We start from the raw sequence: 27,423 nt of genomic DNA, 5'->3' as shown, positions 1-27,423 counted from the left end.
CCCAGGGCAGGAAAGACCACCAAGCTTGTCTGAAGTCTTGGCTAGTTTTTACATCAGCTTGACAAAAGCTGGAGTCATCTAAGAGGAGTGAGCTTTATTTTATTTTATTTTTTTAATGCCTCCTTTAGATTAGGCTGCAGGCAAGTTTGTAGGGCATTTCCTTTTGGGGGCTAGGGCTCAAGACAGGGTCTCTCTGTGTAGCCCTGGCTGTCCTGCACTCACTTTGTAGACTAGGCTGGCCTTGAACGCACAATGATCTGCCTGCTTTTGCCTCCTGAGTGCTGGGATTAAAGGTGTGCACCACCACGCCCAGTGTGCGTTTTCTTAGTTAGTGATTGATTCGGGAGGACCCAGCTCATTGTTGTCAGCGCCGTCCCTGGGCTGGCAGTCTTGGCTTCTATAAGAAAGCATACTTAGAAAACCATGATGAACAAGCCAGTAAGCAGCACCCCTCCATGGTCTCTGCATTAGCTCCTGTCCCCAGGTTCCTGCCCAGTTTGAGTTCCTGCCCTAACTGGTTTGGTGATGAACAGTTATATGGAAAGGGGGGGCAGGCGAACTGAGCCCTTTTCTCTGCAAGTTGCTTTTGTTGATGGTCTTCCATCACAGCAGTAAAAACCCTAAGATGTATAAGAAGCCAGGGAGCTGGGATTTCTAAATCCTAAACCCTAAATACTGCCCCCTCTCTCTCCTCCTCCTCCTCTTCCTCCTCTTCCTCCTCTTCCCTCCCTCCCTCCCTCCCTCCCTCCCTCCCCCTCTCTCCCTCCCTCCCTCCCTCCCTCTGAAAACCAGGCCCTTTCCTGTTCTCATCTTCAATATGTACATGGTTTCTTCCGCACTGTGGATCTGCGTCATTTCTCAACATTTATGCTCTTAATACTTAGGACCATGCATTAGTTGTAGAGGCTGCCCTGTGCATTATCTAAAGTTTAATAGCACTGTTTGTCTGTGTCCATTAGATATCTGATTCCCTCTCTCTCTCTCTCTCTCTCTCTCTCTCTCTCTCTCTCTCTCTCTCACACACACACACACACACACACACACACAACAACAACAACAACAACAACAATCAAAGCCATTTCTACACATTTCATTTCCTAATGTCCTCTGGATCATTTAAACACCACTGGCCTATATCATCTCGCTCACCCTCTAGATGCACCTCCAGGTCTGGCAAAGAAGCAGACACTGGCATGGAAAACCTCATACTGAGTCTTCCAGTCAATCTGTAGACCATCTTGCCCTCCTCACCCTCACTTCCTACCTCCCACCAGGCTTCTGACACCACCAGGGTTAGGAATAGGTTCAAGTAATGAAACACTCATCTCAGAGCACAGATGTAAGCAGGCACTAAAGAATTCGATATTAAATATAAGTAATGCTTTAGCACAAGCTTTCTTAAAATCAAATCAAATGCAAATATATTCACAATGACTAGTTTTATTTAAGCAACCAAACTCTAGTTCATTCACTGTTGCCTAAAGGAAAAACAGTGAGTGTATAGCCCTGGCTTTGTCACATTTTCCTGCCAAGGGCTTGTGGAATGTTGGAAGTGAGATTGGTGCAATTTGGAGGTGTTCTGCTGGGCAGGGCATACCTGCTATTTATATACTGGCCCACATCTCCAAAGAGGCAGACACAGGTCATCTACAGGGCAAGATGGCCCGGATGAAGGTCTTCCTCTGCGCTCCCAAAGGACCTACAATTGGAGAAGAAGCTGAGAGGTCACTTCCTGGCCTGATTGCAGAGTAACCGTCTTTGCTCTTATCTCCCCACCCAACAGACCAGGCTGCCCGCTTATCTACCTGATAGTGGGAAGGTTGGTCAATTCTAGCACCCCCAAAGCTTGCTCTACAAGTTTCAAGTGTGAGATTGCCCCAGCGAGAAAAGGAGAAGCGTACATGCCCTCCTTTATTGTCCTCATTCGCCCTGGGGCCCGTGACAGGGGTGGCATTTCGCTGGATGTAGGGGGTGAGTCCCAGAGGTTGCTCTTCTCATAAGCCAGCTCCACCATAAGCCTTGTGTGCGCTGCTTCTCTTTACAAACCTCCACGTGTTTAAAGGAGTTGCCCAACATCCCATGGCAAGTCAGAGGCCAGTCTAAGCTCAAGGTTCTAAGCCCCTTACCCACCCCATAGCCACCTTCTCATGGTCTCTGTCATCTCCAACCCCTTTCATTCATTTGTGTGTATCATGTTTTCTTTGTACACAAACTCTGACAAGAGACTTTTTAATGCTTCAATAACCTTGCTGATGGCTATGGTGACTTCTCTCTTATTGAAAACTAGAAATAACATTTTTGAAGGTTTACTCCCGACCAGGCACTATTTTTCTGTAAGGTTTTGGGTTTTTGTTTGTTTGGTTTTGTTTTTTGTTAACAACTCTTATTTCCTATGTACTCCTCACAATTGGGTATTACTACCTTAATTTACATATTTACTGAAAAAATAATAGAGGCAAATGATCGTTTTGTTCTCACAGCTCAAAAGTCCCTGTTTCTATCCAAATGTGTGGCTCTGACCGTCTAGCCAATAGTACCAGTGCCTCCAAGTCTCAGGGTCACTGTTTTTATTTAAGTTCAAATGAGTTTCTAATTCAGCCTCTTAGCCAAAGACTCAATACAACCTCATTTTACCCAAAGGATGAGTCTCATCATGATGAGAAGCCAGCAACATGATATATAATGAAATCACAAGTTCAAAGGGCAACACTCCAAACTGAGGGCAGTGAAAGCTGCCTTTAAAGCAGTGGTTCTCAACCTGTGAGTCACGACCCCCTTTGGAGGTCAAACTGCCTTTTTGTAGGAATCCCATGTCAGGAATCCTGCGTATCAAATACTCACATTACGGTTAATAACAGTAGAAGAATTGCAGTTATGAAGTAGTAAGGAAACACTTTTATGTTTGGGGGGGTCACCACAACACAAGGAACTGTATCAAGGGGTCCCCACATTACAAAGGTTGAGAACCACTGTTATAAAGAAACCAACTGGGACAGAGTTGTCAGAGAATCACCGAGCACGTGGTTCTAGGCTGTGCTTGTGAGATGAGGTACTTCGAGCTGGTCAGGAAAACTGACACCTGTCAGTGCATGAAAGATGCACTGTGCTGGCTCCCGCGGCTGAGTTCCCCTAGCCTGTGCTTTGCATAGGGCAGAGCCTTTTTTTTTTTTAATAGGGTCTCATGGTAACCCAGGCTGGTCTCAAACTCACCGTGTAGCTGGTGATGATCTTGAACTGACTCCACATCCCAAGCACCGGTATTATGAACGTGTGCCTCCACTCAGGTTTTACGTGGTGGGGGCACAGAACCCCAGGCTTCAGGCATGCTAGGCAAGCCCTCTACCCGCCACACCACAGCCCCAGACCCACTTTACTTTAAAAAAAACTTTATGTATTAATAATATATTCATGTTTCATGTAGTTTTCTAGATCTCCATCTTGCCCTAAAACTCAGTGCAACCCCTTTTTACGGGAAGGATGGTTCTGACCATCGGTGTGATCGGTAATGAAACCACAAAGTCAAAACAGTGTGGAGAAGCTCAGCCTCCTGGGCAGGTACAGCCACTGCTTATTCACTGACAAAGGCACTGGAAGCATTTCAAAGTGAACTGAGCAGGACCACTGGGGTCATTGCACCTATGTGGACACAGCCAACGCGATGCGCCCTGGAGTCTGCGCCTCCTGCCTTCTCCTTGGCATCCTTTAAGAGACCTCCCGGAGCCCCTCGCGCAGCAGGAGTCACTACACCCACTAAGACAACGGTTTCCGAGAGGACGAAAACCCACCCAGTTCTCAGCCTGGAGTTCAGAATATAATAACTGTGTAGCAAATGGTAGCAGGGTGTGTGTGTGTGTGTGTGTGTGTGTGTGTGTGTGTGTGTGTGTGTGTGTGTTTGTTCTTATTAGTGCATTTATTTACTTATTCACTTATTTTCATGCTGGACTCCTACTCAGGGCTTCATATATCCTAGGTAGCTGCTCTACTATGAAGCTATGGTCCCACCCCCTCATCATCCTTATTATTAATATTAAAGCAAGAATGACAGTGCTGTCCCACAGGAAAAAAAATTGGCACCCGTGAACACTCGTGGATCAGCCATGCCTCAGCTATATCGTCACAGCACCCACCACAGAGCCAAACGAATGGGATTTCCAAAGCTCACCACGTACAAAACCAATGGCTGATATGGCACAGTGGTTGCACAGACCAAAATGTGGCTCTATCTCTTTCTCAGCTCCCTGAGTAACTAACCTTGAACAAATAGCTCCCCTTCTCCGAGTCACTTTTAAAAAACTCATAGATCTTCTTTTGCCTCAGCACAACCCTGGACCCATATAGAGTTGGCAAATTCCTGAAAGAAAAGGGCTCAGGCCTCCGAGCCCTTTCATTCTGCTTGTCCCCCTGGCAATATTAGAGCGCTTGTCCCCGCCTTTAACCGGCCTTCTTTGCCTCCATATGGGTTGAGTTTTGTGCCTCAAGGTGAAGTCCAGAGTGACGGACATCAGTCAAGACTTCCAGGCATGAAAAAAATGGATAAAAGAGCAGGCTTTGGAGCTAAGAAAGCCAAATCTCAGCAGTGGGCACATCCAGATGTTCTGTCTTGAGCAAGTCTTTCATCCGTGTATAACTTCTCAGCCAATTTCTGCATAGCAAGAATAACAATGACTGATGGCATAGTGTGGTCTATGCAAGGCACTTGCCACAGCGCATGCGTGCTCAATAAGTGGTAACAACTAGCACATGTTTGTTCTCTCTCCCTCTCCCTCTCCCTCTCCCTCCCCCTCCCCCTCCCCTTCCCCCTCCCCCCCCTCTCTCTCTCTCTCTCACACACACACACACACACACTGTGTCTCAGATCCCCAGGCCTCACTGAGCGTCTAACTCGTAACAGAGAGTTTAATATTGGGTTTTCTCCAAAGCAGACTCGAGACAAGGCTTTGAGCACACATCCTATCGTTCAGGGAAGAGGCAAGCAGCCAGTAAAACACATGCTGGAATTTTAGCTAGCTTAGTAGACAATGGAGAAACGGTGCCTGGTACAGGCTGTGTGCTTGTTCCAGTTGATAGGAGTGATGGTTGATATTGACTGTTTACTTGATAGGCTCTACAGTTACCTAGGAGACCAGCCTCTGCCTAAGCCTCCAAGGGATTATCTTGATTATGCTAATTGAGGTGGGAAGACCTACCATTCCTGGGGTTTGGCTCCTGGACTGTTTGGAAGAAGCTTTCTGCACACAAACATTGGTCCCTCAGCTTCCTAAGCATGGCTACAGTGTAACCACTCACAAACACCCGTCCCTCAGCTTCCTAAGCAAGGATACAGTGTAACCGCACACAAACACCCGTCCCTCAGCTTCCTAAGCACGGATACAGTGTAACCGCCTGCCTTGAGTACCTCCCCTAAGACTTTCCTACCTTTGACCTGTGAACTCCAAGTAGCTCTGTCTCCCTGACTCAGGTCTTTTGTCACAGCAACTGGAAAAGCAGCTAATACTGTGGGAAAGAAGAACCTGTGTAGGTGAGAGCCCACCCAAAAGCTCCCTGTGTCTGGAAGCTGTTGGTGGGGTCCTGACAATCCCTGAGACACAGGGGTTTGGAACTGTGTCTTCTGTGAGCACTTTAGAGACACACACCTCTATTGTCAGAATGATTCGTGGACACCACACACCCCCCCCACCCCCCCCACCCCCCCAACCCCCCCCCCCCCGCTGCACCACTACTCCTTGAAGAGTGATAACTCTGTGGCTCCTTCATGAAAGGCATGGAGTGGAAGGAGATGATAAAACAGAAAGCTCGAAGTGAGGCTGAGCGACCAATGATCACAGGAGAAAAAGAATCTGTTTCAGAAAAGCGGTTTTATTGTAGGGAAATGACAAAAAGGGGGGGGGGGGGTAAGAAATCTGGCGGGAAAAGAAAGGCAGCTATCCAAGAGAGGATGAATTTGAACTCCAGGCTATGACCAGCTCAATACGAACAGACGAAGGGACGTCTTTCACCACAGTGAGATCGACGCCAGTGGCCTCCTGTGAAGGGAGAGTAGGAGAGCTTCAGCCCCTTTGTCTACCCTCACATGACACCAGAAAGACCCTCCGTTCCTGCCAGCTCTACACCTCGCCTAGGAATGGCCAGGCTCATTTCCTGGTCCTCTTCCTCGAGTCTCCCTGGCCTTCCCTTCATTCCCCTCCAGCCAGCCTTACCTCGGGTACACAGGGTCACACATCTGCCACCCCCACGGAGGGGCTGGCCAGCAGCCCAGTAGGCAAAATTCCAAGAGCTCCCATCAACCCACTGAAAGCGTTCACAATTACCCTGGAGGAGGGAAGGAGGCAAAGGGGTACAGTGAGGAAAGGGAGAGGGGCAGAGCCAGCACCGTCCCTGTTAACTCCTGCAGAGGTCCTTGACCATGATGGATACTGAGGAGCTGAACTAATGGCCCACAGTGATCGTCACTGCCCCATTCTCCTCTTCCCTGTGACATGATCATCCTTTTTATCATGAACCGGAAATGGAGCAGGGGAAACCAGGTGCAATCTAAAGGCAAGGAAATGGGCCTCAAAGATAGAGAAGCAGGGAGGAATTTGGATTTAAGCCTGATTCTAAATCCTTGGCCGCACTTCAGTGCCTTGCCTGGGTGGGTGTCCTTCTGTCCCTGGCTCTTTAGGGGACAGGAGAGGGGAAGTACGGACAAAACTGCAGCAAGGTGATACAGGATGGGATCAAGAGGTTCTTCCATTTAGATCTGGCATCCCTCTTACCCAGCCCGAGATCACGCCTCCAATCCAGACTTGACCCTGGTTGAGTCCCCTGACACAGGACTGGATTTGGAAGTTAAAGCTGAAATTGTGGACTGATGCAAGGGTGCCCCGGTAGCACCTCCGGCAAACTGACTGCAGAAAAAAAAAAAAAGGAAAATAAGGGAGTGTCCTCTCCCCGTCCACAATTCACAAGATCATAGTCGTGGGCTCTGAGTCTCCAAAACCCATTCCTGTCCTCCCTCCGTCCACCCTCTGTCCTTTCTTCTCACCTTCTTCCCCTCCCTCCCTCCCTATCCACAGCTATTAGAAGACAACAGAGCAAAACACAGCACATTTCCACATGACCCTTTCCCCACATGGCATCTCTGGGAGATGGAGACATGTCCCCTGCTTGTCTCTGCTCTCAGCCTCAGCCATAGGCCACTTACCTGAGCTTGGGCAAATTGATGAGCTGATCTCACTACGAGGAATCGGCAAGTCTTGCACCCAGGGTTGCCTGGCAGATGCACTACGTCCTCTTCCCCGGGGCACTGAAGGTCCTCATCTGTCACATCCTGGCCTGAGACAGTTCCCTCATCCCCAGAACCACTTTCACTTCCAGAAAGTTCCTCTTCTTCCAGGGGCATTAGGTCCTCCCCAGGAGGACACTCTTCTGCGTCCGGTCTTGATATCTCAACATCGCTAGGCAAGTTCTCCTCTCTCAATGGGCTTTTGAAGTCGGAAGTTTCAGACCCTGGCAAATAGAAAATTCAAGTGTTGTCCCTTTCACACCTTCCACTAGTGCCCCTAGAACTGTGGGCATCTCCTGCCCTACTCCCTGAACACCAGTGTCTACAACCCTGCCTAGAAAAAAAAGGAACCTCCAGCCACATCTCCATGAGAGGACACCCCATTTCAGACCCAATAGTTTAGAGTCCAGTCTTTGTGACTTTGGGTCCTGCACCCAACAACCTACCAGTTTCATTTCTTGTTTGTGAAATTGGTATAAAGTCCCTAATGCTTCACGGAGGTGCTCTTGGGATGAAAAGTCATAACATCACAGAAAATGCACAGTAAACTCAAAGTAAAAAGGGGCCGCTATTACTGTGAACACTGTTAGCATTGTACGGAAAGGACAAAATTTGAAATGCCACAGCAGAATCAAGACCACAGACATAGCTCTTGGGAGTCCTGCAGAGTCCCGGCTCCCTTACTGTATAGGGATCCTGAAATTGGTAATGATAAGTGATGGCGCCGGTTTTGTGATTCAGACCTCATCTCTTACACACAGGAACAAAAGAACAGAGAGAAAGACTGACGGAACTGATGACTCACTCAGATGAAGAGCAGACGCTCCGCCGACCAGGAGAGCCAAAAGAAGAGGGAATTTCATCTTGCCTTTGTCTTGAAATAGAGAACACAGATGTTACATACACACACACCACAGACAAACCATTTTGGAGCTATGGAAGGAAGATGGAGGAAAAGAAGGCAAGAGCTCAGGATGAGGTAGAAGAGCTAACGCTGAGCCCAGCCATGGCTGTCCCAGGGAACTCACTTGTTTTGTTTTGCTTATGACAAGGCTTCTTGTAGACTACATAGCCTGGAACTCAATATGCAGCTGGGGGTGGCATAGATTTCCTGATTATCCTGCCTCTATTTCCCGAGTGCTGAGATTATAGGCATGCTCCATCACACCTGGCTTATATTTTGTTGGGGATTAAACCCCTGGCTTTGTCCATGCTGGGCAGGCACTCTACCAACTGAGCCCAGCCCCAGCTCCAGGAAGGTCCTTTCTAAGTAGAATAAAGCAGACCATAAGGAGCAGCTGAGGCTAGCTTTCCTGCAAGCCTGTAAGTAAAATGAATGATTTATTTATTTATCCATTGATTTACATTAATGAGCTCATCAGTGTCTGCACTGTGAGTGAATAGAGAAGCAAGGACTTGCTAGGAATGCACAGCACTTATGATCTCTCCCCAAAGCCATATACGACCCTCCTCTCCTCACCCTGTGCCCTTCCCTAACAAGGAAAGCTTTCCTGTCCCTCAGAAGCGATGTTCATTGCACTAGCACGAGCAGAAGCCGAGAGCCACATGAAGCCCTGCTGGCCTGACAGAGCCTTCAGCCCCAGTCAGAGGCCTCCCCAGAAGCTGGCCATCCCTAGAGTCAGCGGCATGTGGTAAAGAAAACACTTACTGAGCCCTCCTACGCCTTGTCAAGTTTGCAGAGCTGGCTCCTCCTTCGTCCTCATCTCTTGTGGCATTTATAGACACCTTGGAGGAAGTCCTCTGGGGAAAGGAGGGTTTGTCTCAGTCGGAGGGAGAGCATGAGCTGATAAGAGTCATTTCTTCACTTCTTTGAGGAATCTACTCCCTAGCCACCACATGTGGGGAAGTGGGCACTGGGCTCTTGGTCTGAGCTAAGAGTTCTCACTCTGGGCTGCATTTCTGACTCTTCTTGGGAGCAGTTCCCAATTCATGGTTTTCCTACTGTATTTAAGGCATGGGAGGAAGCGTCTCTCATTATCTGTTAGAGTTTAAAATGCATTTTGACCAGGTATGCTCTTTGCAGACTATTGTTTCAGACAAGAAAGCACCTGTTTGTAGGGAAATTTATACAAAGTTGTTTATTGGTTGACTGTACCATCAAAACAATTGGGCCGCCCACCCATAGAACAGTGACTAAAATGTGGCTCATCTGAGCTAGAGAATGCCCTGTGTTGACACCTGTACCCCTGAGCCTGAGGAGCCAAGTGTGTACCATGACAGGAAGGGCACAGAGCAACACACGCAGGGAAGCACTTGAGGGTTTGTGTCTGTGTTTGTCTGTCTGTTCACTGCCTTTGCCTCTGGTTTTTGATTTTTGTTTTTGAGACAGGGTCTTGCCATATGGTCCTGGCCGCCTGATGCTCATTTTACAGCTCAGGCTGTCCTTGAACTTGGGGCAGTGCTCACTTCTCAGCCTCTCTAGTGCTGAGGCTGCAGGCATGTGCTACCACCACACCCAGCAAGACGCACAAATATTCAGTGTGAGAACACAGTTTTACAAGAAGAAGCGTTGGGCAGCTCCTTCCTGTCAAGTTTTCGTTGTGAGACCATATTTAGATGTGTGAAGGAATTCGCACCAACCCGATGACCTTGGTGGCCCCCGTGAGTGAGCAGGGAGGTGACTGTGCCTTCTCTTATTAGTCTATGTTTCTCCAGCGCTCACAATCTATGTGTACAAAATCTATAATTTGAAGTGTGACTTTATTAAAAATGTTTTTATAACATGTAAGACTTTCTCTGGAAAATTACAACTGGCTAGTTTTTCTAGAGTAGAAAGCTGACTCCTGCATTTAGTGTGTCTAGGTTACGGAGATGAATATGGGCCTGGAAATCCCTGCTCTGAGGGTCTCAAAATTCAGGAAGTATTCAGACGTACCCAACTACTACTCACCGTCAGATTTGGGCCCCTTGCTTGGCCAGCCTGCCACCTACTCATAATATTTACTGCACATATTTCAATGCTGTGTGTGGATACATTCTCTCATTTCAGCTTTGGGTGCAGTATATGCGTGTACACATGTATATGTGTTGTGCTCCATCTTATGTTTTGAATCAAGGTCTCTCACTGAACATGACACTCTCTGGTAGACCAGACTGGCAGGCCAGCAAACTTGAGGAGACTGACCTCACATCCCTCTCTCCTCTATAGCATTGGGTTTACGTGTGTGTGTGTGTGTGTGTGTGTGTGTGTGTGTGTGTGTGTGTGTGTGTGTTTTACAAACTAAATCCAAGCATAGGTCCCCATAATTATGCTGCAAGCACTCTACTCACTGTGTCACCATCCCAATCCTAATCCTTTGGGAAAAAAATGAGCTAGTCCTTACCCCTTGATCTCTATATTTACACATCCATACATGTGAACATCTACACATACAAACATACATACACTCAGTTACACACCCACTGGGGGGGGTGCTTTCCCAAGCCCTTTGGGCAAAACATTCTCTTCTTGAATCACAAGCTACAATGTGTTCCACTGGCTTGTGACTTGCATGAGCAAAGAGCAGGAAGGCTTGTAGCCCCCAGTACCTTCCAGCAAGAGCGTTTGATGACCATTGTCAAACTCAGGCTTGCCTCCTTCCCCAAGAAATGGCAGGTCCTTGCGGGGCCCTGCAACTTGGGAGTTCTTGTTTCAGGCCTCAAAATTACTACAGAAGTTAGATGATGTTGGGAAGAAGTGAATGTCGCTAAGCGTAGCTCATGCCCATCTGGTCATCAGCACTCCCAGGAAGGTCCTTTAAAGGTCATCCTTCCATATGGCCTTATCATGTCCCCTGGATCGCGTTCTATCTTCAGGCTTATCACTCCAATGCCAAGAAACAGACCTGGTCGGGAAGGCTCTGTCCTGACACAATGTGTACAAGTGCGTATCAGACACTGAATAAAAGTCACCACTGTTACCACTGTCATCAGCAGCAAGCAACTGGTCTACCTCTCTTCCACGCCCACCCTCCTGACACACAGCAGCTTGAAGGTAGAAAACGTTGCAGCTTCAAATACAGTCAGCATCATCAGGACGCCTATGAATTCCCAGCACCAGGATTGTTTTAAACCTGGAAACTGAATAATGTCCAAGGAGCAGTGAGGCCTACAATCACAGAGAACCCATGTGTGCCGTTCCTGGAGCCAAGGATGCAAATCACTAGTGCGGCTCTTTTATGACCTATCACAAGTCTAAAAAGCAACTAACTTTATTGAATGACTTGTTCCTCAAGAACCAGAAATTATTTTCTAGGCTCCTGTAGTGGAAAGAATCTTATGGTACTCCTTAAAATTTTCACCACGGCTACCTCCCTGGGACTATTGATGTGGATTTTCCTTCTGTGCTTGTGTTATATATTCCATAGTACAATTAATTTCAAGAAGAAGTAGGGATGGAATTGTGGCTCAGAGGTAAAGCACTTGCCTAGCATTCATGAGTCTCTAGGTTCAATTCCCAGCATGGAAGAAAGAATGGGAGGAAGTGAGAGAGGGAAGGGAGGGAGGGAAGGGAGGGAGGCTGGAGGGGGATAGAGGAGAGGAGAGGAAAGAAGAAGACAGGAAAGGAGAGGAGAGAGAAAAAACAGGTGGGAAGAGAAAGAGAGAAAAAAACAAAAGGAAGGCAGTTGGTGGTGGAGCACGCCTTTAATCCCAGCACTCGGGAGGCAGAGGCAGGCGGATCTCTGAGTTCGAGGCCAGCCTGGTCTACAAAGCAAGTCCAGGACAGTCAAGGCTACACAGGGAAACCCTGTTTCAAAAAAACAAACAAACAAAAAAAAGAAAAGAAAAGAGGAAGAGAGGAGAAACAGAAAGATGGAGAGTAGCTATACTGGGTGAATCTGACCTAATCCAATGAACCCTTAAAACCAAATGGGCTCGAAAACTTCTGAGCCCTAGGGCTTTCAGCCACAAGGTTAGTTAAGCCTGACCTAGTCCTCCCTGGAAACGGGCTGCTTGCAGGGAACTGGGATGGGAACAGTCCTGACCCAGAAAGATACTCCACCATGGATGAGAGCTCCTGAAGACCTGAAAGATCCATAAGTATTACAAGTCCAGACGGTGGTGCTGAAATCTTTGTTTAGCCCACAGGGGTCTCAGACAGCTCACATCGAGCAGGTGAGCCAGCCCATGTTCAAGCTGAAGACTCTGGAATCTTCTGAATTCACCAACATCTTAGTTATGGCTATTACAACAAGCTTCAGACTAAATGGGATACTTCAGTCCATGGCTGAGAGGTACTGCCTGCATCAGGAGAGAGGGATGCTCAAGCCGGAGGAAGCCACGATGACCCTGGAACTAGACCAGCATTTGGGAGTGATGCCAGCTTCAGGCCAATGTGACTGGTGCCTCCACACAGATTAGGCTCTTGCCAGTGGTGGAGTGGTTCTGTCGTGCTTTTTAATTTTGTTATATCCCTTATAGTCTAATGAGATATCTTGGGATCCCTGCTTTGCAGAGGGTTCTGATGTGAATGGCTATTTCCAAGGTTAGTAACTAAATAATAAAATTTAAAGTTTCTTGTTTAAAAAAAAGAAAAAAGAAAGAAAGAAACCCAACTGGGCTCTTCCTAAAATCACAGATTCCAAGTGTGAGGTATTCAACCCAAGGGACCTCTTGCTGGCTTTGAGAACAGAAGGACACCATGGGAAGGAACGTAGGCAGTCTTGAGGACCTAACAGAGGCATCTCTCTGCAGCAGGTGAGGACTCAGGAAGCTCAGTACCATCCCCACAAGAAACAGAATTCTGTCACAACCTCATTAGCTCAGAAATGTGGTCAAGCAACATTTTCGTTTCACACATTAAGAGTCCCCACATAGAAACCCCAGCCATGCCATGTTCACATCTCTGATCTACTGGCCTGTGATGATAAATGCATGTGGCCTGGCATTGCTAAATGTGCAGCAATGTGTCCTGTGGCACGAAAGACTAACAGCCTCATGGCCCATCTCCCTTTCGGTTGGTGCTCTTGATGGGAGGGAGAGGCATAAACAAGTGTCCCAAGACATGGGCCTGTGGCCCTGCTGGAATAGAACCCAGAGACTGAAGAGTAAGCAACAGACAGGCAGCGAGCATCCTTTCTGACCATAAAGTGGCTTCCTATAGTCTCAAGTTCTGCTCAGTTGGATTTCCCACAACTGAGAAAAGATGGAGTCCGAATCTGATCAACTCCCCGCTGGCTGGGCTTGGCCAACATTCTTGTGGGGCAGATAAAATGTGGTGAAAGGGCCAACACAATCCCAGGGGCAAGTGGCCCAAGAGATAGGGACGAAGCCGTTGCTCTGTGAAACCAGTCTTGACAACAGCATCTCTGGCACTTCCTCATTGAGATGGCCCCAACAGTTGTTATAGATTAGGGTGTCCCACACTGTAGAGCTGGAAGAGCCTTGAGAGATGAGCGTGTGCGGCCTCCAAGCATCTGGTGTAGAAGGACGCCTTACATTAGACTAGGCATCCTCTTCTCAGCTGCAGCCTCACTGGCCCGAGGCACAAGGCTTGATGGTCTACAAAACCCAGCATCCCCACACTTCCCAGTAAGCCTTCCTGCTCACAAGCAAATCACCTGACCTCTCATTGCTGTTGCCTGCAAGGTTGTCCGTTAACAGGGTCTCATGCACTGATGCATCGACACTAGAGTGACAGACCCTCATCATATTGATCCTAGCTTCAGTGACCAAGCTGAAGCCTTTGCACCTGTCTCATCTGTCTATTGTTTCTGCCAATCTCCAGCCACTGGCCATCCGCTCACACAAGCCCTCTCTAAGACCTGTCTAGAGAAGCCCAAACACCCAACCGTCATAGCCAGTTACCTTGTTCCACATCATCCTATTTATTTTTGTATTTTAGTTTTACTTTTGAGATCATAATATAATCACATCTTCTTCTACCATTTCCCTCCCTCTAAAGCCTCACATATAACTTTCCCTGCTCTCCCTCAAATTCATGGCCTTAAAAAAAAACCACCCTGTTATTTCGTGTGTGTGTGTGTGTGTGTGTGTGTGTGTGTGTGTGTGTGTGTGTGTGTTTCTAAATATAGCCTGTTCTACCTGTACAGTGTGGCTCCTATGTATGTTTTCAGGGCTGACCATTTGGTCCTGGATAACTAATTTGTGAGGAAGGCCATCTCTCCAACCCCTGGTTTTTATCAGCTGCCTGTAGTTCTGTATGCGTATGGTTGAGGCTTTGTGGGCTTTTCCCTGTCTATTTTGGAGTGTCCATCGGTGTCATCCTTGCTAAGCTCACATACGGGCGTTCGTGTTGGTGAGACTTTATGGGCATAGCCTTTGACATTGCTAAGAGACAAAAAAAAATCTCACAGCAACCTCTGATTCTCTGGCTCTTACAATCTTTCTGCCTACTCTTAATCAGTGTCCCTGAATTTTAGGTATGAGAGTGCTTTATAGATATATCCATTGGGACTAGGCTTTACAACTCTGCATTGTGGTTGGTTTTCTGTCATGATCTCTGTTGCATAGAGAAATGCCCTTGGTGAGAGGTGAAGACTACACACGTATCCATGGGAATAAGGACAAATATTCATAGGTTAGCATTAGTGATTGTGCTGCTCCAGTAAAATAGGGTTCTAGAGTCTCCAGTAACCATGACTTTACTAGAACTGAGGAGTTAACTAGGTTTCCAGTGTCGGGCATGGCTTCCCTCTTGTTGAGTGGGTGTTAAGTCCAATTAGTGAACTGTTGTTTGTTGCCAAGGTATGTGTGCCACCTCTGCATGCTTAGGGTTATCATGCCAGCCTGGTCATGGGTGTAGTTCATAAGCGCCATAGCTGGGTAGAACTGCTGGTTGCCTCCCTGCTTTGGAAGTCTGCATGGTGTCTTCTGGTACCATGACAGTTGTTCCACATGGAGGGGACATTCAAGTCAGCAGCTGAAGGGGTCTCTGGAACCTATTTCTGAAGTTCATGGTATCTTCTGCAATAGGGACTTACCTTCTATTTCTAGGGTGGGGGTTACAAAGGGCAACAGCAACAGGTTGTATATTTTGGGATAGCCCTGGCCATCAACTAAAAAGATGACTTCCCAAGCCTAGTACTGGGTTTTTGCTAGCGGTCTTTGGCTCTCGAAGGGAGTACCATCAGCCCACTTGAGAGAAGTTCGTTAAAACTCGTGTGTGTGTGTGTGTGTGTGTGTGTGTGTGTAATTATGTGTATTATAGGTTTTTAGTTAATTAGTGTTATAATTCCTTGTGGCTTTTCCAGACATCCTTATTATTATTTTACCCGCCATCCCTTTCTCCTCCTCTGCATGCATTTCTCCTTCCCTCCTTCAGGGTCCGCCCCTTCCCCATTTCCCCATTGAGATCACTTGTACCCTGCTCTTCTCCTCTCTGTTGTCCCCAACTCTCATGCTGGAAATAACCCTGCTTTGCTTTCCTGGTCTTTGTAGTTACTACATATTATGAGCTCGATTCTGAAGATTTGAAGCTAGGAGCCCTGTGTGTGTGTGTGTGTGTGTGAGAGAGAGAGAGAGAGAGAGAGAGAGAGAGAGAGAGTGAGAGAGAGAGAGAGAGAGAGAGAGAGAGAGGGAGGGAGGGAGGGAGGGAGACAGACAGAGACAGAGAACACGCAAATTGATCTTTCTGGGTCTGGCTTACCTTGCTCAACAGGCTCTTTTCTGGTTCCACCTATTTACTTGCAAAGTTCATAGCTTCATTTCTCTTTACAACTGAATAACGGTATTCCCTACCATGTATGTACCACCTTTAATTATCCAGTTGTCAGTCGTAGGACGGTTGGGTCGTTTCTGTGTCCTAGCTGTTGTGAGTAGAGCGTCAGTGACATGGCTGAGCAAGGGTCTGTGCAGTAGCTGGGTTATACAGTACATTTATTTTCAGCTTTTTAAAATAATTCTCCATACTGATTTCCATAGTGGCTGCTCTAACTTGCCGATATACTGACAGTGAATGCGGTTTTCCTCTTCCTTGCATCTCCTCAAACATTATGACTGGGATAAGATCAAACCTCAAAGTTGTTTTGATTTTCATTCCCCTAATTGCTAGGGGTAGTGATCATTTTTTTAAACATTTCTTATCCTTTCTTTCTATTATCCTCAATTCAAATTTCAGGCCTATTTTTCTAAAATGGGTTATTTTGAGTTCTTTATATATTCTGTACAATAATTCTCTGTCAGAAGTGTGTCTGGCAAATATTCTTTCCCATTCTATAGGCTTCCTCTTTGCCTAGTTGGTTGTTTCTTCAGCTGTGCAGAAGTTTTTTTTTTAATTTTATGAATTCCCACTTGTTAATTTTTGGCCTTAATTCTTGGGGCAATTGAGTCTTATTCAGGAAGTTCTTTTCTATACTGTATCATGTAGGCCACCAGCTATGTTTTATTTTAGATGTTTCAGTGTTTCATGTTTCACATGTAGCTCTTTGATCGATTTGAGTTAGTTTTTATTGGAAGTAAAAGATAAATATCTAACTTCATTCTTCTGTATGTGGCATCCAGTTTTCTCAGCACCATTTGCTGAAGAGCTTTCCTTTATCCAGTGAATGCTTTCTGCATCTTTGCCAAATACTAAGTGGCTGAAATCACATGTACTGGTCTTTGGGTCTTCAGTTTTGTTCCATTGGTCTAAAATTCTGTTTCTGTGCAAGCACCATATTGGTTTTATTACTGTAGCTCTGTAATGTGTCTTAAGAACTGGAATCGTAGCTCCACATTAATTTAGGATAGTTTAATTTTGGTTTGGGGCATTTCCCCCACTTCTGTGAAGAAATGAGATGAGGATTTTGATTGATATTTGGCTTTTGGTAGAATGGTCATTTTCAAATATTAATTCTACCAACCCGCAAGCACAGGATGCCATTTCCACTTTCTAGTGTCTTCCTCTATCTCTTCCCTCAGAGATTTAAAGTTTCCATCACAGAGGAGGTCCTTTGCATCCTTGATTTGGTTTATTTCTAGATATTTTATTTTCTTTAAGGCTATTATGAATGAGAGTGTTTCCATGCTACCCCCTGTTTGTTGGCAGTGTATAGAAAAGCTATTTATTTGTGTGAGTTGATTCTATATCCTGTCACACTACTGAATTTATCATTTCTAGAAGCTTTCTGGTAGAATTTTTGTGATCATTAATGTATAGTAGCATATTACCTACAAAGAACAGTTCGAATTATTCTTTTGCTCTGCTGACATTTCTAGCACAATATGGAAAAGGAGCAGAGAGAGTGCACATCCCTGTCTTATCCCTGGCTTCAGTAAGATGCTTTAATCTTTTCTCCATTTAGAATGATGTTGGATGCAGGTTTCCTGTCTATACCTTTTATTGTGTGGAGGTATGCTCCCTCTAGGCCTACATTCTCTAGGACTGTTTTTTAAAGTTTTAGTGCATTGTGGTCAGATAGGATACAAGGAATCATTTCCACTTTTTTTTTTTCAAATTTGTGAAGATTTGTTTTGTGTCCCAGAAGGTAGTCTATTTTAGAAGCTTCCATGTACTGCTGAATGAAATGCTCATTCCTCAGAGTTTGAGTAGACTATTTTGTATATATCTGTTAAGCCCATTTGATGTATATAATGTCGATGAATCCAGGTGATTCTGTTTATTTTTTTCTGTCCAGATGACCTGTCTATTGGAAAGAATGGGGTATTAGGATCACCTACTCTTTATGGATTGATATGAGTCTGTGTGTTTAAATCCAGCAATCATTTTAATAAAATTGGGTGACCCAGAGTTTGGTGTATATGTATTTAGGATAGTAATGTACTGTCTTCTTGACTAACTGTTACCTTGATTAGAATGAAATGTCTCTCTGTCTGTCTGTCCAGTTTTAGTTTGAAGTCTGCTTTGTTGGAAAAAAGGCACTGACAGGCACTTCTGCTTACTCCCTGGTCTGACTAGAGTACCCTTGTCCACCATGTTAACTCTAGGGCATTGTGTATCTTTATAACTAAAAAACTAAGATGTGTTTACTGGAGACAACTGAGAGAGATTTTGTTTATTGATCCATTCAGTCTGTTTTTTTTTTTTTTGGATTGGAGAATTGGAGCCACTGATATTTAAAGTTATTATTTGTTTGCTTGCTTTGTTTTTTGTTGTTGTTGTTGTTGTTTGTTTTGTTTTGTTTTTTGGGTTTTTTTGTTTTTGTTTTGTTTTGTTTTGTTTTGTTTTGAAACAGGGTTTCTCTGTATAGACTAGGTTGGACTCAAACTCAGAGATTTGCCTGCATCGGTCTCCCAAGTGGTGAGATTAAAGGTGTGCACCACCACACCAAGCAATATTTAAAGTTATTGCTGGTACGTGCGTGCTAATTGTTGTCATTGTTGGTTTTGTTGTTTGTGTTCTCAGTGGTATTTATGGCTTCATACTTCTTGCCACATTTGCTCTAATATCTCATTCCTCTCTTCAGCCCAAGATAATGCTTCCTGTATTTTGTTTAAGCTTTGGTTTATTGTGTAGAAAAAATTTTTGAGGCTGCTTATGTTGTGGAAGGGTTTTTGTTTTCTCCTTCAATGATGAAACATAGTCCTACTAGGTATATTATTCTAAATTGGCCATTGTAATCTGTAGGACTTGGAATGCATTGCCCCAGGCTCTTCCAGCTTTCAAATTTTCTATTGACAAAGCAGCTACTATTATGATGGATTTTCCTTTATATATGACTTCTGTTTTTTCTCTTGTAACTTTCAATATACTTTCTTTGTTATGCATACTTAGTGTTTTAGCTATGATATGTCTTGGGGAATTTCTCTCCTGGTCTTGTCTATTTGGTGTTCTGTGTGCTTTTTTTTTTTTTTTTTTTTTTTTTTGTATGGGTGTATGTTTCTTCTTCTTCTTCTTCTTCTTCTTTTTTTTCTTTTTTGGTTTTTTGAGACAGAGTTTCTCTGTGTAGCCTTGGCTGTCCTGGACTCCATTTGTAGACCAGGCTGTCCTCGAACTCACAGAGATCTGCCTGCCACTGCCACCCATGTGCTGGGATTAAAGGCGTGTGCCACCACCACCCAGTGGGTGTATGCTTTCTTACTTTGAAGTTTCTTCTGCGATCATGGGAAGAGTTACTTTGTCTATGCCATTGACCTGCGTCCTCCTCCTCCTCCTCTATGCCCACAATTTGAAAGTTTGGGGTTTATTTTTTTTTTTTTCATGGTGCCTACGATTCCTGTATATTCTTTTCCTGTGCTTTTTTTTAAAATTCATTTTCTTTATTTATTTGGTCTAGATCCTCTACTTTATCTTTGACGCCTAATAGTCTATATCCTGCTTGGTTCATTCTACCTGTTCAGGCTTTCCTTTGAGTTTTCTAGTTGTGTTGCTAGGTGTTTCCGGTCCGTCTTTATTTCAGCTTGAACCTTATTCGGTGTTTTGAGTCCTCATCAACGTTTCCATCTCCTGATTTAATTCTATCCTCAAGTCCTGGGTTGTCTATTCATCATTTCTATCAGCCATTTTCTTTCTTTTCTTTTTTTTTTTGGTAATATTTTATTAATTCATTCATATTACATCTCAATTGTTATCCCATCCCTTGTATCCTCCCATTCCTCCCTTCTTCCCACTTTCTCCCTACTCCCTCCCCTATGACTGTGACTGAGGGGGACCTCCTCCTCCTGCATATGCTCATAGGGTATCTCTGTCCGCCTTCTATTTGTGCTTTCCTGGGCACTGCTCCCATGTTTATTCGCCTTGATTTCTTTGAGCTACTTCTTGGTCTCTTCTGTAAACTCCGTGAATTCCTTTATGAAGCTTATGTTCTTTTTTTTTTTTTTTTTTAATTCTGTGTCCTGGAGCTCATCTAGGCTATTCTGAGTGTCCAGCATTTCTACGGGACTGGTAGGTTCTGGAGAGAAGACGCTGGCTCGATCTGCCATGTTGGTGGTATTCTCACAGGGAAATCTGAGCACTTGGCCTCCCTCTGTTATCTCAGGCAGAGTACATGAGTAGTCTGGGTCCACATCCCTTAGAATATTAAGCACAAAAGTGAATTATCTTGCTCATTTGTTGGTCTCCTGTTTGAAGGCAGCCCTTCCCCAAGCCCTAAAAAGGAATAAGCTTCATTACAGCAGACGGACGTCTTGTCTGTCATATTCACTACCTGCAACTCTGTCCTACATCATGCAAGTTTTTTTTCAGTGATCTGTTGAATTAATTAATCAATTGAACTATAATACTATGGAGAAAGTCAAGTCGGAGTATAAAGCAGTTCATTTTGATTCCACACACGTTTCCTGAGCTTACCCTAGCATGGAGACAATGGTAGGCCTGATTCTGTGCTCTGGGTCGCCCATTCGCTCACTCAGTTCTCAACTACCTAGAAGTGACCTCTGCTGTCTGGGAGGTTCAACGCAGCAAATGACTGTGTCGAACAGAAAAACCCCACTAAGAAACTACTGCCCTGCATGGTTGGCTACTTAGAAGCACAGAACAGAAATGAACTTACAGTCCAAACTTCCAATACTACAGAAGTCATATAGCAACCGAAAGGGGCAGAGAGAGCCTCCTTTAGGAAGTGGCCAGCAGCCTGGGCTCTGACTGACTGACAGCCAGGGTAAGACAGCCAGGGAAGAACTGAGAGGGCATGAGGCCAGCTACGTGGCTTAGTGGCTGTCTGCCACTGAACCTAACGCCCCAATTAGATATCCCTGAACCCCACATGTTAGAAGAAATGAGCTGAATGGGACCTGGTACTGCTGAACTACGAGGCAAATAGTAACCTTGTTTCTGTCCTCCCCGGTTGCTCCACCTGAAGATCCCATCCTAACCCTGCCCAAGCACTAACGGTCAGCCTAATTGCCAAACCCAGCAGACCACCTTCAGTTCCTACCCCACTTGGTTCCTGTGGTGTATGGCACTTCCTCGTTCTTGAAAAACTGTCTCCATCATTAGAAACCTTCGCAGCCATTCTCGTCAGGTGTCTGCCGACAGGCTTCTCTTCTGCAAAGTTAAATGTCGGGAAGCACGCGGCTCCTTGGCACCCTCCTCTCCACCGCCACACACTCTGTGTGGGTTAGCTCACCTATGCTCATAACTCAAGCTAATAATATATATTGATTTCCCCCCCCCCATGGTTGCCTGTAGCCCACACCTGCTGGGATCATCAGATTCATCTAGAGAACTGCCAGTAAGTGTCCCAATGTGTGTTTCTCCTTGTAAACACAACCCATCTCAGACTGAGCTCAGCCTTAGCATGTGCCTTTTACATATGTGTTTGTCACTTCGCGGACCAAGTCGGTTTCTTCCACTAAGAATGTGACTGATAAGCAGTTGCAGTTGTTAATTCTGCTTTCTGCCAGCTGCAAAGCCAGAGCTCACACAGTTCTTCCCACACAACTGTGAAAACTCAGAGCAGGCAGCACATAGGAAAGGAAAGCATGGAGAAGTCAGAGCCAACAGGTAAAGGAGCTGCAGGGGACGGCTATGGATAAGGCAGAACTGACCCAAAGGAATAAGTAAAACATGTCACATTAGATGGCGTTATAGACATGTAAGGTGATATTCGCGCCTTTAATTAAAAAAAAAAAGATAGGTGTAATTAATTATAGACCTACTGTGTGGGTCTATAGGGCCAGCATATTCCTATGACACTCCACTGAGGCTCGCTTCTCACTGAGTGTGCACAGTGACCGCCACTCTTAAGCAAAGAAGCAGACGTACCAAGAGGCTGTCTGACTCTCAAGGACACCTGGTCTGAGAACGTGAGAACAAGCCCTCTGCTCTCCACCCTCCGCGCTCCAGGGAAACCAAAAGCCCTTCCCCCAAGCACTCACACTTCTGTGCATTTGGATTTTCCACATTGACTGCTGGAGAAACAAACATGGCACAAAAAAAAATGAATATGAAGGATTGATATTTTTCATTGACTTTGGCTTAAGGTTTTGGATAATGAGAAAGCCTGTTGTTTTCTCTTGCGTTTGAAGTTTTCCCACTGCAAGCAGTAAGGAAGAGGCACATTCTACTGCAGTAGGCAGAAATAAACCTGAGCTAAGGCTCACAGGATGGTTCTCCAGCCCAACCTTAGGAGTTGGCTTCCCAGAGCCCAGCAGGACCAAAATGTCCTCCCTCTGCTCCTCCTTTGGGTCCCCATAGAGATGCAAGAACATCTGTAGCCATGCCCAGCACACCTGTGGCCAGCAAGGAGTTTCTGTGTTGTGTGCCAGGTCCTAAAGTGCTGAATGTTCCCTGTGTTGCCTCGTCTTTATGTTACAGTGAAAACAAATGTCATGGGGTGGCAAGATGGCTCAGCAGGCTTTGGCGCCCGGTGCCAGGTCTGGCATTCTCAGTTTGATCCCCACATGGTAGGAAGAGGAAACCGAGTGACTGGTAGAAGCAGAGAACTGACTCCCAGAAGTTGTCTGACTTTCACATACATGTGGTGGCATGTACCCCCTCCCGCACACAATAAAGAAATAAAAGTGTAATTTTAAAAAATGGATGTTAGGTCAAAGCAGTGAGGTCAGGAACACGGGAAAAGATAAATGAGAAGGTTTGCACCTGGGTATGAGATCTCCTACCCAAGCTAACTAGATAGCAGGAAGAAAAGAAAAAAATTTTAAAAATCCCAAAGTGTGGTCTTGGCAAGTTTCAGCACATGAATTCTTAGCAAATCCTTCTCTGGCGAGTGTGCCCAGGGCACCAGTGCCCTTTCACATAGTAAATTTAACTTTATGTGTAGTTACACGTTTATACATGTGTAAAGCATCTAGATGAAACAGACTAAATGGAGGGTAAGTGTCTAGAAAAGCTGCCTATCCCAGGGAGAGGAGCATCGCTAGACCTTCCTAAGGGTGGTCAAGGGGGAAGAGAAGCAGACTGAGACTTGTGAGTGTGGATGCTGGGGGCAGCCCTTTGTTACTGCTCCTCATGCCTTGCTTTGTCACCTGCTTAAAAAAAAAAATCTTCCCGGCTTACTCACTCTACCTGGGCCTCAGTGTGGATTCCTCTCCTTTGAGGAAGGCTGTGGAGCTTAGCATCAGCAGGAAGCCTAGAAGCCACAGCCCCTCAGCTTCAGGAAGGGGTCCTGTTGTCACTCTTCAGTGAAGAAATGGAGGCACCTGGGCTGGAGAGATGGCTCAGAGGTTAAGAGCACTGGCTGGTCTTCCAAAGGTCCTGAGTTCAATCCCCAGCAACCACATAGTGGCTCATAGGCATCTAAAATGAGATCTGGTGCCCTCTCCTGGCATGCTGGCTCACATGCAGGCAGAATACTATATAAACATAAATAAATAAATCTTTAAGATGGGCATGGTGGCACAGGCCTTTAATCCCAGCACTTGGGAGGCAGAAGCAGGTGGATCATTGTGAGTTCGAGGCCAGCCTGGTCTACAAAGTGAGTCCAGGACAGTCAAGGCTACACAGAGAAACCCTGTCTCAAAAAACAAAAAACAACAACCCAAAAAAAAAGAAAAGAAAAGAAAGAAAGAAAGAAAGAAAAGAAAGGAAAAATGGAGGTACCATGCCCTGTATCCCCAGAACTTGGAGATTCCTATTCCAAAGCTTAAGACAAGTTGAGTGTTTAATTGCCAACATTTCTCTCTCATTCTTGTGACAAAATTTCCTGAGATTTTTATCTCCCCTGTACCTCAGGAAAGTGAAGTGCCCCGGGGTCACACAGCTGCTGGAGCCTGCAACACCCAGAGTCTTTCCCATATTGGACCCAGGAAACAAACTGTTGAGGGAGACATGAGCAACCGTTTGGGGGTAGAAAACGAAAGCTTGAAACCCATGGAATGGAAACTAGTATGAGGTGGTCATGGTCCTGGGCTTTCAAGCCGTGCTGGCGAGTGAGCCCCACTGTGGGAAGCCACACGCGCTACTTGTATGACCAGAAATGACGACGTCCCATCTGTGAGCCCCTTATCGGTCAACGAAGAACAGGAGCCCGTGCCTTAAAGTGGTCAGAAATGTCATAGCGTGGTGTGTTGGAGGGAGGTCCTCTTACCAGGTCTCCTGGGAGGGTGTCGAGAAGGAGCTTCAAAACAAAGCCATGGGGGGTCCTTGCTCCATGCGCTGAATCTGGGGAAGGTGTGCTGTCAGCGGTGGGGCATTGGCAGGCAGCAGCAATGCCTTCAGCAGAATAAATTAGCATCAGGTGATCAATGAGGATTAAGGGATTCACATGGGGTCATGACAGGAGCCAGGAGCCTGAGGCATCATGGTAAAAAGTATTCACCAGGTCAGATGGGATACAAAAGTGTAAATTGTTTACTTATTTATTTGTGTACGTGTGGAGCACAGAAGTGTGGAGGTCATAGGACAACTTTACAATAGTTCTTTCTCTGCTCCCACTGCGTGGTCCCCCAGGCATCAGATTTGGTACCACACGCCCACTGAGTCACCTCACCATCCGTAAAAGTTTTTATTTATTTTTTAATTAATTAATTACTTTTGGTTTTCTGAGACAGGGTTTCTCTGTGTGGCCTTGGCTGTCCTAGACTGGCTTTGTAGACCAGGCTGGCCTCGAACTCACAATGATCTGCCTGCCTCTGCCTCCCGAGTGCTGGGATTAAAGGCCTACACCAATAGTGAACAGACACACAGGGCAAACTCAGAGTTGGGGGTGGGAGGAGGAGAATTGCCTTTCAGAGAGGGAATAGGGCTCTTTTATAGCAGTTAAAAAGTTACCTGCTTCCCATCTGTGGGAGACTGTGAATAGAATTCAAAAGGACAGCTCGATGCTATCTTGCTACATAGTAAATCTCCTTACACCACCCGTCCTACTCTCTGACTGTGTGGGGTGAGGCGCCAGGGTCATTAGGAGTCAGGCTTGGGTAAGTCATCACTGGCTCTGGCTGATAGAAAGTTTCTGTTTTACTTTCGGTGCTTTTACTCGGGAACATTTTCTCCCGATACATCACTCTCTGGAAACTCCCTTTGTGAGGATTTTGCCATGAGACTTGACAGCATCTGGCCACTTCCCGAGTTCTATTGTTACTCATGCTCTCTAGCCTGATTGCTCAGTCTGTCCTGTGACTCCAGGTACTCTGGGACCCGGGTGCTTGGCAGCAGAAAGCAGAGGGCACAACATCCCAAGAATATGTGCAGGAACATAGTACCCAATAAGGGGATGGATGGGTATAAGGAGAATCACAGCCGTGGGATGGCATCATAAACAGCTGTTTACAATCATGGTTTTAGTGACTGTTTGATGACACTGGCTGATAAATTTATATATAAGGTTAAGTTTATAAAACACTGGTTTCAACTTATAAGATGGGGCTCGTTCCATATATTTCACTGGCCAAAACAGGCCTAAGGAGAACATCACACAAGTCCATAAACCAATTGCTTGCTAAGCCCCACACAAACGGCGCTGAGGGGAAGACAGTTGCTTCTGGGCCCTCTTGGCCAAGGCCAGCGGCTGAAGCCCAGGACTGCGCTAGACACGCAATGAGTCAGCTCAAACCTTGTGAACCCTGTGTTGCTGGCTTCCTCCTGTGAAACAGCAGTGGGTCCCTTCCAGGAAAAGGCTGCAGAGGGAAAGGGAGCTCTCCACACAGAGTCCCAGGGGAGGAAGCCTGCTTTCACGGCTTAGCGTCCCAGGAATCACCTCTAACTCTCAGGAAAGGAGTGTTCTCTGCATTTCTTAGAATTCCCAAGCATTAAAAAAAAGAAAGAAAAGAAAAAGAAGAAAAAAAAAGTTCTATTGAGCATAATTCATAGCCCACATAACTCACCCATTTCAAGTATAAAACTCAGTCGTCCCTGAGTATATTTCAGCTATCACCTCCATCAGTGTTTGTGTATCTATTTTTGTTGCATTGTTTTGTTTTTGAGACCGAGTCTCTCTATGTACCTCTGGCTGTCCCAGAACTATGTAGACCAAGCTGTCATCAAACTACCCATGCCCTGCCCACAAGCACATAGATCACCCTAGTAGGCTCTCTGCCTCCATGGATTTGCACTCTCAGGACATTAATATGTAAATATACATCAATTATATGGCCCATGGTCTCTTTGTAATTGGCTTTCTCACTTAGCATAACCTTTCAAGTTCCTCCACATTATGGCAGATGCCACTACCTTTTTGGGTTTTATTACCAAGTTATATTCCATTGTGTGAGTATGTTTTATTGGTCCATTCCCCATTGCTAGACCTTTAGATGTCTCTGGAGACTTACCATGTCTGTAATGTTAGCTGTGTTTGTCACAGTAGTGTCTGTGGCCCATGCATTGGTTCTAACTCCTATCCCTAGCAACCACCCAGGGAGGAAAGTCCCTTTCTACCATAATGACAAAAGAGATGAGACGTGGAGGTGAAGTGGCCATCTAATGTCATACTAATAAGTGACAGAGCTGGGATTCCCAGTGCACCTCATGTCACCTGAATCCTCCCTGCCTGGTACTCCTGCTTCCTCCCAATTGGCAATAGCGTTGTAACAAGGGGAAATCCATTCACCCAATGGCTATTCACTCTGTGTGCAGGCTGGTTTTACATCAGCTTGACACAGGCCAGTCAACTAAAGGGGGAACCTCAAATGCTTCAATAAGACCCAGCTGTAGGGCATTTTCTTAGTTAGTGATTAGTGGAAGAGGGCCCAGCCCATTGTGGGTGCTGGTGGTCCTGGGTTTTATAAAAAAAAAAAAGCAGGGTGAGCCGGTTGTGGTGGCGCATGCCTTCAAATCCCAGCACTTGGAAGGCAGAGGCAGGTGGATTGGTGTGAGTTCGAGGCCAGCGTGGTCTACAAAGCGAGTCCAGGACAGCTAAGACTATACAGAGAAACCCTGCCTTGGAAAAAACCTAAATAAATAAAAATAAAAAATAAAAAAGCAAGGTGAACAAGCCATGGAGAGCAAGGCAGTGAGCAGCACCCTCCATGCCCCCTGCATCTGCTCCTGCCTCCAGGCTCCTGTCCTGTTTTCGTCCCTACCCTGACTTCCTTCACTGATGGACTCTGATGTGGAAGTGTGAGAGTCAAACAAACCCTTTTCTCCCCATCTTGCCTTTGGTTGTAGTGTTTCATTGCAGCAGTAGTAACCCTAAGACGCATTATAACCTTAAATGACACCCTGTACACAGCAAGCACAGGTCAGGCACTCCATCAGGTACAACCCGGACTCTGCCTCCCAACGTTTTGCTGCCCTAGGCAAGCAGTCTGACGCTGATCACCAAGAATGGTGTGACCGAGTAACAGAGACTCCATGTTGCCGGAAAGCCCAAGGAAGGGCTTGTAATGATTTGAACACAGTGGGTTCCCAAGCAGAGAGAACA

General features: G+C 45.9%; 1 protein-coding gene across 1 annotated transcript; it reads right to left on the bottom strand.

Moving 5' to 3' along the window:
• Positions 1 to 5,836: 5,836 nt before the first annotated feature.
• Positions 5,837 to 24,272, bottom strand: PRG2 (proteoglycan 2, pro eosinophil major basic protein). The gene is made up of 7 exons (XM_084797728.1): positions 24,154 to 24,272; positions 8,934 to 9,025; positions 8,070 to 8,138; positions 7,184 to 7,488; positions 6,756 to 6,887; positions 6,198 to 6,309; positions 5,837 to 6,023 (listed from the first exon to the last, which is right to left on the bottom strand). The coding sequence occupies exons 3-7, from the start codon at positions 8,125 to 8,127 to the stop codon at positions 5,965 to 5,967; spliced, it is 666 nt and encodes a 221-aa protein (XP_084653854.1). The 5' UTR covers positions 8,128 to 8,138; positions 8,934 to 9,025; positions 24,154 to 24,272; the 3' UTR covers positions 5,837 to 5,964.
• Positions 24,273 to 27,423: the final 3,151 nt, after the last annotated feature.

This window comes from Acomys minous (genome assembly GCF_964271855.1).
Source record: "Acomys minous genome assembly, chromosome: 10".
NCBI lineage: Eukaryota > Metazoa > Chordata > Mammalia > Rodentia > Muridae > Acomys > Acomys minous.
Note: the sequence above shows the minus strand (reverse complement) of the source record. Positions and strands in the feature narration are given on the sequence as shown.

Coding starts and splice junctions, on each gene's coding strand:
- PRG2 (XM_084797728.1), bottom strand. CDS start 8,127: ATGAAATTCCCTCTTCTTTTGGCTCTCCTGGTCGGCGGAGCGTCTGCT. Junction 7,489..8,069: donor AGCGTCTGCTCTTCATCTGA/GTGAGTCATCAG, acceptor TCTATTTGCCAG/GGTCTGAAACTTCCGACTTC. Junction 6,888..7,183: donor ATCAATTTGCCCAAGCTCAG/GTAAGTGGCCTA, acceptor TTTTTTCTGCAG/TCAGTTTGCCGGAGGTGCTA.